The sequence below is a fragment of the Vigna unguiculata genome, chromosome 5 (assembly GCF_037176805.1).
Source record: "Vigna unguiculata cultivar grain cowpea cultivar isolate G323 ecotype 2 chromosome 5, ASM3717680v1, whole genome shotgun sequence".
NCBI classification, from domain to species: Eukaryota; Viridiplantae; Streptophyta; class Magnoliopsida; order Fabales; family Fabaceae; genus Vigna; species Vigna unguiculata.
In genome coordinates this window covers 41,930,375-41,942,389 of record NC_140796.1, presented here as the reverse complement: position 1 = coordinate 41,942,389, position 12,015 = coordinate 41,930,375, and the positions used below count along the sequence as shown (strand labels likewise).

Here is a 12,015-nt window from a genome sequence, read left to right as displayed (position 1 = left end):
TCCAACAAAACCAAGTTCTAGCTGAATGAGTCACTTATGGAATGCTCTCTTTTTGGCTAGAAATATAATCTATGAAGGGAGAAAAAGGGAATGAAATAGGGAAGAGAAGGCTACAATACCCATCCACTAAAGACACTATCCATGATTTCCACCTCCATTTCTTCTTCATCCTTTTGTATAATTTCATGTTATTCAACTCCATGAGTAGTTAATTTGTTTTTTCCTTGACGTTAGATGTAGTCACCAAATTGTCTTGTACATTTTTCCATATTAATTATTTGTAATGCTATATTATTCTTTTTATTTGGTCTTTAATGTTATGATCACTATTTATTGTGATCAACCATAAATTAGTTGAAGTTGTAAGAAGTTTTGTCAAATCCTTATAAGTTCTTGGACCTAAGATAAGACAAACAATAAATCATTTGTTTAGAAATGACTTACTGATCATCTTTAAATCCTTGAACTTAATGCACCAGTGCAGTGAAGGCTTTTGGCCCCGGTTATTTTCGTGGTTCTGCCTCGGTTGCAGAGAGACCGAAGCCATAAAACCCTCTTTTCTGCCAAGACTCTGCAAGTAGCTTGTTAACCACATCACCACCACCGTAATCACCTTCTCCCAACATATCTTCCCTTCTCCTCTGCAATAACCCCAACTTACTCCATAACCTACTGTGAAACTTGTTCAATCCCTGTTGACCATCCTCAATTGCAACATCACAAGCATCAACCTTGGAACCAGACCCCATTACACTATCAGACGATTTCAAATTCACATCCCTCAAACTATTCTCAATGATCAACACCTTCGCCCCATAGAACAACTCGGTTGTGGCTGGAGAAACTTTATCATTAGATATCACTCTCAATTCATCAACATCTCCCATTATCGACTTCCTACGAGAATTTGATCTATCAAAACTCCTCCTCCTCCTATGCCAATCAGAATAGTAATGCTTCATTTGAGTAGAACCACCAGGACAACATTCTTCGCCATTCTCCAAAGTCACGTCTCCCTTTTCTTCTTCCCCAACCAAAACCTTATCACCAACACGAACCATGGGGGAAACCCTATGGTATGCTTTCCCAATCAAAGAACCATCCCAGGAAGCTCGAGGAGCTTTGGACGAAAACCGTGATTCATCAACGGATAGCCTCGGATCAGTGTCGCACGATCTTCTACCCAACGTGAAATTGTATTCTCCAACCTCTGATTGCGTCTCCCGCAATGACTTAAACCCAAGCTTTTCGACCGAACAAACGTTTGCGCCGGCGACGTCGCTGTGGCGGTGGTTTCTTTTCGGATTCAGCTTTCGTTTCCAGTTCATCAATCGCTTGCTGAATTCAGAAGCTGCACCGCAAAAACTCGCCGCGATGTCTTTGAAATCTCTCCATGCGCCCTTCCTGCTCCACAATTCGAGATCTATGAACTCTTTCATCGTCTTCCCCTCCCCGTCTTCATCGCCAGAAACCCTAACTGTGTCACCGCGCTCGCTCTCACCGATTTCTACGCCAGCACTGCCGGAACGGATCTCGGTGTGCCGATTCGTTGGCTTCTTGCTCTTGTAGTCGCGGGGAAGAAAAAGGGGGTTCGCCAAATTGGAACCCTAAATAAATCCTATGGCTTCGGTTCCCTTAACAACCGAAGCCATATACCCCTTTTTGGCATCGGGTCTTGCTGGACCGGGGCCTAAGCACTCTTTGGCACCAGTTTTGGGCGAACCGAGGCCTATACCACTCTTTGGCTTCGGGTGTTAGGTGAACCGAGGCATAAAACTTGGCTATAATTGCAAAAATGCCACCGCGCCATTATATGCTTCGGTTCCTGGCCAACCGAGACATATAAGGCGAGGTAAAAAAGAAATTTTGCACTAGTGATGTAAGATTTTTGAATTGAGTTGACAAGGAACTATAATTCAACAAGGTAAAACTTAGGGTTTGCTCTACAATATTGAAGTATAACTTTTAGTGGTAAGGATTGATGGCAATGAAGAAGTGGAAAATTTGTATTCATCAGCTTAATGAAACAATAGCGTAAACTAGTCAAGTCTAATCCCACCATATTTATATCGTATATTTATTTCTGACTAAGTTTCTCATTTAAAAAATGCCCAAAATAATGTAGTGTTTAATTTTAACTTCTATTTTAAGCTTTTGTTATTTAATCTCTATTTATATATTATCATTTATTTTATACTTACTAGTATAAAGTGGAGGTAGTTCTTAGTATTACACAAGGTCCTTGTGGATTTGATACTCTTACTTTTAAACAATAGATGATAATGGTGCACTTGTCATAAATTCAACAAGTTTATGGTGCCAAAGAATGAAAAGAAACAAGATGATAGAAGTTACAAGCGATCCATTAAAACTAGAAAACCACTATAATACTTGAAAGATTATCATCATCAAGTCAATAACTCTAACTATTGAGAAAATTTTGTTTCAACACAAAAAAATGCTTATCCTATTTCTTCTATTTTATCATATAAAACCTTATGAAAACAACTGGAATGGATTGATGTTATAGGAAAAGGAGATTAATGTTGACAAAAAGAAGAAGATGGACATCTTCCTCCAATAAGGAGTTTTGATGATGATGATGACTTATGAAGAAGTATGGAAGACTTGATGATGATGTATGGAAAAATGTTGAAGACTTAAAAGAATGCTTTGATTCAAGAGATGCATTGAAGACTTAAGGGTTTAATTGTTTAGGTCTTGTAATATGTGTATGTTATTTAAAATAGTTAAATTAGCATGTCAAGAGTCAAAAGGCAAAACCCAAGTAGTAGAGCACTAAGAGAATTTTATTTATTTGCAAAACTCACTGGAATAATCGATTATTCTTAGTGATAATCGATTATCTTAGTTAAAACTGAATTTTGAGAAAAGCCTATGGAATAATCGATTATCACCAGCTGATAATAGATTATCCTGGCTGATAATAGATTATCACAGCGAGAAAAATATTTTTGTAAAAGTTTATGTGATAATCGATTATCAATTATGACAATCGATTATCCTGGTCAGTTGGGCGCGACTGTTCAGTTTTTGACCTAATTTCCGGAACCCCTATTTAAGGAACATCAGAGTTACTTCTCACTTACCTTTTTGAGAAGCTAGAGTGCTAGTGTTGTGACTACAAAGAGTGTTCTCTGACTGTTCTCAAAAGAAGCTTTGAAAAACCTAGTGTGGGTAGAGCGATAACTTTTCCTGAGAGGTGTTCTGGGAGATTGAGTGTTGCTGCTGTTGCTAGGAAAGCTAAGGTCAAGATTCTCTGTGTGATTCAGAGAAAGGTGTTCATCTCTTGTGTGTTCAAGAGAGGTGTTTTCTTTCCTTACTCTTTTATTATCTGATTGTAATCTGTTATTTGTTAGTGATTTAGTTAATCTCGCTTTTAAGAGATTAACAACTGGACGTAGGGTCTTTTGATCCGAACTAATATAAATACTTTGTGTTCAATCTTTTTCTCTATCTCTTTATTTCATCTATTATTGTGTTTAAAGAAATTAATATTTTGATTTAATCGATAAATTTTGGAAAAATTTTAAAGTATTAATTTTATTACTTAAAACCAATTCACCCCCTCTTGGTTTTTGTCACGCTTAAACATTCCGTTGCACGATACTAACAATTAAAGCCCTTCAAGACAACAAACTCTACTACTTGCCTTCTCTAGAGGAGGTCATTCCCATTGCCAATAATTTGTAGGGTATACAATGACTAGATTCACCTCTAATAAATCTTAATCTGTATATTTTTTTTCTTAGTCAATTGCATTGTTTTGTGTAGGTTTAAGTGGTTAATTAGGAGTAATTAGTCTATAATTAGTTTAGTTAGGTTTCTAGTATAGTTTTGCAAATATAGCTTAATTAGGCACTTTTAATGGATTCTTAGTGTAATCCTTAGGAGTGTTATTAGTTTGGTCCAGTTTCACATGCATTTTAAGTTAATAAATCCATAATGGCATAATAGTGTAAGTCCTAGTTTGATAGATAGACTTAGAAGTATGATTGCTCTAGTTTTGGGAGTCCTTAGAAGTAGTTTGATATGATTAACATTGTTTTCTTAGATTTTTGAGTGAGATGCATAAGGAAGATCTGGAATCTTATCTCATAGTTTAGAGAAGTAGTGAGGAGAAAGTTGATCTAGCCAATAAACTTAAAAATGGCAAAGCTGACTTTTGGTGCAAATGTTGACCAAAGTTTGAACAAGAGTTGACTTTTTGCTTTTCAATTTCAAATCAGATGGCAATCTTTGGGAAAGCTTTAGGGAATTAAAAGACAATTTTTCTGACTCTGAATGCTGAGGGTCAGATTGGAACTATTGAAATGGAATTGAGTGTGAAAAGATGTTGCTTTGATGAAAGGTGAAGTGAAGTTCAATCCATGTAAAATTAGCTTGAGAAAGACCTTTGAATGAGTGAGTTTGGAACTACTTTGAGCCAGTTGGACTTAAGCACGTACTGTAGCAGGTCGTGGACATGGAAGCATCACCAAACATGAGCAAGTGACCTGGAGTAAGCTGGCACAACTGTTGGGAAACGTGCCACCCAAGTCCCAAGTGGAGATTATAAAGTAGATAGGAACAGTTTAGGGTAGTTAGTTAGTTAATGAAACTTGTAAAACCAGTAACAAGTGTTGATTATATTAACCAGGGTGCCAAATCACATTCGAACCATAACACATCACACACACGCATTCACCACCATACCTCTCTTCACCATGAAACAATTTTCTCTCTTCTCCACAACATCACAGTTGTTATTTCTGCACCATTTCCACACATTTTTGCTCCTAATTATTGTTGTTTTGATCTGTGTTGTAAACTAGTTCTTTCATTCTATTGATTACAGTTGTCGTAAACGTATTTTGTGCTATGAAATTGATGTTTTCTTTTCACCTTGACTGATTGATCATCATGAGTTTTGTCATTAGTGGCTGAAGTGAGTTCATGATTCAATTTTGAGTGATTGAGTGATGTTGATCTACAACAACACTAGATTTGACTTCGAAACGAGTTGAATTTGTAAAGGTTGTACAGTTCATCCTATTTACATATCAAAGGTCGATTGATTATGATCAACCATAAATAAATCATCGAATTGAATCATGACTTTCATTTTTGCTACATTGAACCACTATTCCATTCTTCTATAATTTTTCGTTTTCGATTAATTCACAATTCTTATGTTCAATTATAGTTTTGAATCTTCATTGTGAGCTTACATGCATTGTTTATGAACCATTTGCATAATCAATTCATCAGCCATCGCATCCAATTCATCATTCATGCATCAGTTCGTCATTTATGTTATTTAGTGTTTAAGATCTGGGAATTCGATGTTTAAACAATCACTATTGTAGTTTTGTCATTTTAACTAGTGTTATAGGCCTCGGTTATGACTTAACTGAAGCATAAAATGACGCGGTGGAATTTTTGCAATTTTTTCCAATTTTTATGCCTCTATTCAACATATACTCGAAGCAGAAAACGTCTTTCTACTTCGGTTCTTAGAAAACTAGTGCCAAAAGGTCTTATATGCCTTGGTTTTGAAGACCCAAAGCCTAAAAGTTCGCTAATATTTCAAAAATGCCACTCGTAGTGATATTTGGCCTCAGGTGGAATTGAACCGGTGCCAAAAATTATTTTTTGCCTTGGTTAAAAATTGAATTGAGGCAAAAAAATATTTTCTGCCTCAGGGGGAATTGAACCAGTGCCAAAAACTGTTTTTTGCCTTAATTAAAAATTGAACCGAGGCTAAAAGGTTTGTTAGGGTTCAAAAATCGCGAATCACCTTTTTTCTTCTTCTTCCTTGCGTGTGCGTTCTCTCTCTCATCCACCCACCTCCGCTGCTGTTGTTGCACTCCGACCACTCGCAAGTGTTCGACGTTTGGCTCATTCGCATTATGGCTTGGCGAAGTGTGATTTGGGGCTTGCGCAATGGGTATGAGTTTGTTGTTTTGCAAGTGCATGGCAGATTGATGTTGTGCATAGATAGAGATATATCGTTGATGGTGGCGAGACATATGGTCGCGACAGCGTGAAGAAACCTATCGTTGTGGCGAAGGTGGTTTCACGATTTGGGGGAGGAGACGCGATTTAGGGTTTGTGATTTTTTTTTTTTTTGCGTTTATGCAAGTGTGGTGTTCACGTTTTCGTGTATGAAGAACATGGAGGTTCCATGGTGGTGGCGCAATTCACGAACTGCTATTACGGTGAAGCAGAAGATTGCAGTGGCTGCAGATCTTTGGTTGTGAGTTTCAGATGTGGCGGTGGCTGACAGAGTTATGGTTGATGTAAAATCTGCTAAATTTAATTAATTAAATAAATAATTAATTCATAAATGCGGGGAGTGGGAGCCTTTATGGCATTAAATGTTGATTGATGTGACGTGGAAAAGTACTAGCTCAAATGATTGAAAGTACTTGATTATGGTGAGAAGACTTGAGTTCAAGTCCTATGTATGTTATTTAATTTATTATTATTTTAGTAATATGTTGGATCATGAAGAGTGATAATATAATCCTAAAATTATAGGAATTATCACGAAACATGAATGGTTTGAATGGTTGTGCATTGATTGGACATTGGCATGGTGATGGGTTGGAACCTTGGTAGAAACAAATTAAGCTTTCCCTTTTGCTAAAATTAGTTTTGGCATGAATGTGAAAGGGTCAGAAACCCTAGTCATCATAAGTGGCAGCCAAGATGGCTGGAAAACCACCTGGTAATGGTGCTTGAATGACCATTAATCCAACCTTTAATCTATTTTAATTTTTTTATTTACTTGATGAAATAAATGGCTAAACACTTGAGAGTAAAGGGTTTTCTAGAATATTTGGCTAACAACTGAGAGTGAGTGGTGAGGCTATGTTGAGTGCGTGGAAAAAGAGAGAAGTGAGAGTGAAGAAAGAATATTGAAGGAGCAATCACTAGCTAAGGTGAATTGAGATCAAGGACTCAAGGATTGGACACATTTGAGCAAGGAATCCAGGTTAGGAGAGCTAGACTCCGTTATTTTATTTGTGACGTTATTCTTGTATGATTGATTGATTATTTGGATGCTTGCATTGTGATAAAATTGCGCGATTCCATGTTTCTGGAAATTTTCCAGAAACTGCCTAGCGGGCCTACAAAGTCGCCAGGCGACCCATACCTTTTTTTATACATTTCTAGGTTACAGATGAGGAACCGCCTGGCGGTACGAGCCTGACCGCCAGGCGACACATCTGTGCCCACCTAGTTTCTAAGTTTTTTATGAACTACCTAGCGGTGATGAACACCCGCCAGGCGACGCGAGTTAATTTGACTCGATTTTGATGTTGTGGGGTTTGTGGGATGATTGTGATCGACGAAAAAGATAGTATTGACTGTTTGTGAGTGGTTAGAAGTCATATCTCGTTGAATTATATGTAATTAGAGGTTAAATTGGATGAAAATTTGTATGAGCATCTTTTAAGGTTTGAGAATTGGGGTTTTTAGATTCTGGATCCAATTAATGGGAGAATGTTAATATAATTCCTTGAGTTGGAAGCAGTGTAAGAGAATTATGAACCTAAACTGATTAGGGTGGCTTCTTAATTGGAAAAATTGAGAGAAATTGGAGTTGAGAACTCGTGTAGGTGCAGAATCAGTACTGGAAATTCCAGAAACTGGTGCACCGCCTGGCGGGGCTTATCGTGCCGTTAGGCGACAGGTGTAGTACAACAGAGGGTGAACTTGAGTTGGCAACGAGTGTGACATTCAGTAGGGTTAGGTTTGATACTTAAAAGCATAGCTGAAAAATGTTGGATATGGTATTAGGAAGAGTGAGTGATGCATGGAGTGGAACTAGAAAGAATTATAATGATTAAGTTGTGTTAAAAGAATTTAATATAATGATAGTGCAGTAGAGATCATTGAAAACTAGAACATCATTGAATGATTAGGCATAGTCTAGCTTAAGAATGGGTTGTTAAGCAGAGTTGCCTAAGGTGAAGAAATGATATGATGCTAAGGTAAGTTATAAATGGGTATGTTAAGTGTAATTGATTTGAGTTTGATGTAACAATGGAAAATCGTGATAAGTTTCAGGTCTAATTGTGACTTTGGTCTAAATTGTAGTAATATGGTATTACTTTAGTTGATTTAAGAGAAATTTGTATGATCAAGAGAGTGAATTTATCAATGAGGATGATTGTGATACATGTTTATAGCTCATTACAAGCCCTTAGCCTAAAAACCATGATTCATCCTACCTTAGGAAATTTTAGAGCTTTAGAATTGTTTTGGGAATCGGTGCTCTAATAAGTGTAGTTGTGCGCATAAATGTTTTTTGTTCTTCGATTGCTCATTAATAAATTTATAAGCGACTTGAGAATTTTTTTTTCTTCATTAATCAATAAAAGAAATGAGAAAAGAAAAAAATGAAAAGAAAAAGAAAATAAAGAAAAGAAAGTTGGGTTTGAGCATTGTGAGAGAATTGAATTTGGGAGTGTTGGAGTTTGGAATTACTTTCATGCTTGATTTTTACTTATTCCCCATTGCTCCTCTATTTCCTTTGGTTCTTTAGCTACTTATCCATATGTTCCATATCTTATCCCCAATCCCGTTACAACCTTGAAAAGTCCTTCTGATCTTGATCTACATGTGTTTTGGTTGTTCATTTTAGGGGCTTGCCAAGTCTATTTGATGCTTGTTTTTCAAGGATTCTTTGAGAGTAAACAGCAGGCTAGATATTTTAGTGATACAATGCATATTCTATGAGGTTATGTTGCTTTCAATTTACTTTTTCAACTTAGTGAAAACTTGACATGTTTTGAATTGCTTAGATGATATTTATGGATATCTTGTAGCTTTGACTCCTTATGTGTTCGATGTGTTTCCATTTGTCTCTTTCGTGTCTGTTTATTTGTGTCTCTTTCAAATTTCTATTTGTTTTGTCTATGTTCTCCATGCTCTACTTTGCTTTGTTTTGCTTTTTTAGTTTTTTCCTAAGAGTGCAAAAGGGTAAGTATGAGTGATTTTGATCAGTCATTATTTTTCCTTAATTTATTGCCTTTTTGTGCCCATCTTGATTGTTGTTTAGTGCTTAATTGTCTATTGTTAGTGCATTTTCATCTATTGGACTTCATTGGGTCATTACTTCGAATTTTGGTTAATTTGGCATTAATTGGTCTAATTTTCGTTTCTAATTATATTTAGGTATTTTTGTGAAGCAATTTTGGAGCTGGGACACTAATCTTAAGATGAAGAGGGAGTTGTCGCATTATTCCCACATCATTGCCACGTCAGCGCCATGTCAATTCACTTATCCACATCATCATATCAACATTTTCGGCCCAGAGTGGCATTTTTGTAATTTTAAACCCTTTAATGGAAGTTTTGTAAATATGAGTGGCAGATTTGAGAGGCCACATTTTTAGGGTTTTAGAAGGGTTTCAGAGAGCTCTTTTCTTCCTCATTCTGAATTTCAAGTTTTGAGGGGAGCACTCACTTGGTGATATTTCGTTTTCTTTATTATGTGACCATTAGAGCACCACCCAACTTAGGGCTTTCGTTCCCTTCGATCGGAATTGTGTTTGTTCCTTCTTCCCTTACTATTATAATGCATTTTTGTTTCTGTTTGTGTTGAAAGTCCATTTCCATGGCTAACTAAACACTACAGTTGATTTTCGGAGAAGAATGTAATGAAATCTTGAGATTAAGTGTATGTTTTTCACTGTTTATGTTGCTCTTTATCATTTTAACCAGTGGTTTGTTGTTGAATACAAATTCTGGGCATGCTTAATATTAGGGTTTTCATTGTGGCATTGAAACTGACTTGAAATCATGCTTAATGCGTGCCTAATTTGGTAATCTGTGATAGGTGGAATTAAATTCGAATCAAAGAGTCAATGCGTTTTTTATAATCTGAAGTTGCTTTGCTTTGCTTTGCTTTTTCTAATATACCAACCACCCCCCTTGTGTTGCATATGGAATCTCTAAATGAAGATATTGATCACTAGGAGACAACCTTGGGTTGATTCCTAAGTACTACGTTTATTTGTTTTATTTGGTTGGGTACGACCTCAATCAAATTTTGGTTTCATTTGCAGTTTCAACACTTTATGGCATGACATTCTTTCAAGGGGAGGCAAGTATAACATGTTTTGAATCTACTACAACAGCTAAATAAAGCCACCATAGTAATAACCACCATCATAACCAAATACATAATTTGTTAGTACTGAAGTTGGTCAAGTAGATTAAAGAAACGAAGTAATACAAAAGATGAGGATTCTTAATTCTTTAAATTTGAGGATGAAGAGTTCTTTGATAAAATGATTTGTTGCAGGAGCCACCTAGTGGAAGAACTTGATGGATAGAAAGATTGAGCGAAAAACAAAGTTCTTTACATTTTAATTTACGCTATTAATTTCAGTTTTAATTCTTGTTTTTTTTATTTTATATAAACTACATAGGTATATAAGCACGTACTTTTAGGTGAATATTTTGATAACTAGCTGATAAAACTTTTGGGGATTACATAAAATATTTTTCTGAATTTTTGGTTGGAACAAAGAGTTGGGAACAAAACTAGAAAAACTCTTTGAGCTTTTAAATCCATAAGCGGTTGCAAAATAAGGAAAAATGGCCAATCCGAGTGCTTGAAAGTTCAAATGCATTGAAAATAGAATTCACAATTTGGAAATTAACACGAAATGAATCTACCTAGTAAGAGGAGTGAGCCAAACACTAATAGCGAGATGAGTAAGGCACTTATTTTGAGTAAATTCACTAAGTTTTGTGTTAAGTTTTTGGTTTTTATTAAGAATGATAAGCATGGATAGGATCAAGGCAAGTTCTTTTCTTGCCTACAACCAAACAACCAACCCAATACAATTAAATTATCTTTTTTAAACCTCAGTTGTACATAAAAATCCTATGCCCACAAAATAATGTCAAAATCCTACCTTCTTTATTATAACGTTCATTTTTACCTATTTTTGTATGTTTATTGTCATAAATAAATCAACTATTTCTTAGCTTTTATCTTGTATCCTCAAGTTTATTGTGTTTTGTATTAGTCTGTATTTTAAGTGTTTTATGTTTGTTTTACCTATAATCTTTTTGTTTAAGTGTGTGGAATAAATGAATAGGGAGCAATTCTAGTAGAGGAAAATAAGCAAGAACTGAATGGAGCATGTTTTAGATAAGAAAAGATCAATTTGAAGCAAATACCCAAGTCAGGCGTCACTGGAATCACTCACAGTGTTTCCAATACAAAATGTTGTCAAACTGCCTTGGGATCTGTGGGGCTAAGCACCACAGGGATGAGTGTCACAGTGTTAAGAAGTGGAAAATGGCATTGAGCGCTAGTTTAACAAAAGTCACTAGTTCATGTTTTCACTAATGGCATTCAGCAGTGCTAAGATGGCACTTAGCGGTGGCGTCCTTGAAATGTCAAAATGGGTTATTCATTCATGCTTTTCGTTAGTGTTTTGGCTTATTCCACATTTTGCATGATAGAAAAACACTTTTGGGTGCTTAGAGAACCTCTGGGATGTTGCTAGGGGTGTTGGGAAGCTCTCCAACTCCTCCTTGGGTCATCTCCTCCATTTATGGTGGTTTTCCCCCTTTTGGTCTTAAGAGGAAGATGGGTTATGATTTGGAGATGGAGATATGAATGGTAGGCACAATTAGAGCATGAAGTGGCTGCCAAGAACCTTGAGACAGGGCTTGCATCTTCTCTTTGGTTTTTATTTCTTCCTTCTCTTCTATTCGTAAACCATAGGTTCTCCACCATGAAGAGTTAACTTTATTTGTTGAGATTAGATGTAATGAACTAAATTCTAGTGCAATTTATGATGTTAATATATATATATATATATATATATATATATATATATATATATATATATATATATATGATTTTCAATTCAAGTTAGCATTTGATTTTTTTGCTTAATGTTTATCGTGGTTTAATCACCCATGACTTGTTTGTTGGTTCTTGAAGAGTTAGAAAATGTCTTTTGATCCTAGAAATGA

The 12,015-nt window shown here is 35.9% G+C and overlaps 1 protein-coding gene across 1 annotated transcript; it reads right to left on the bottom strand.

Moving 5' to 3' along the window:
• Window positions 1–503: 503 nt before the first annotated feature.
• On the bottom strand, window positions 504–11,586 carry LOC114184654 (protein OCTOPUS-like). The gene is made up of 2 exons (XM_085674035.1): window positions 11,524–11,586; window positions 504–1,607 (listed from the first exon to the last, which is right to left on the bottom strand). Exons 1-2 carry the CDS (start codon window positions 11,584–11,586, stop codon window positions 504–506), a joined length of 1,167 nt encoding a protein of 388 aa, XP_085530161.1.
• Between the last annotated feature and the right edge of the window lie 429 nt (window positions 11,587–12,015).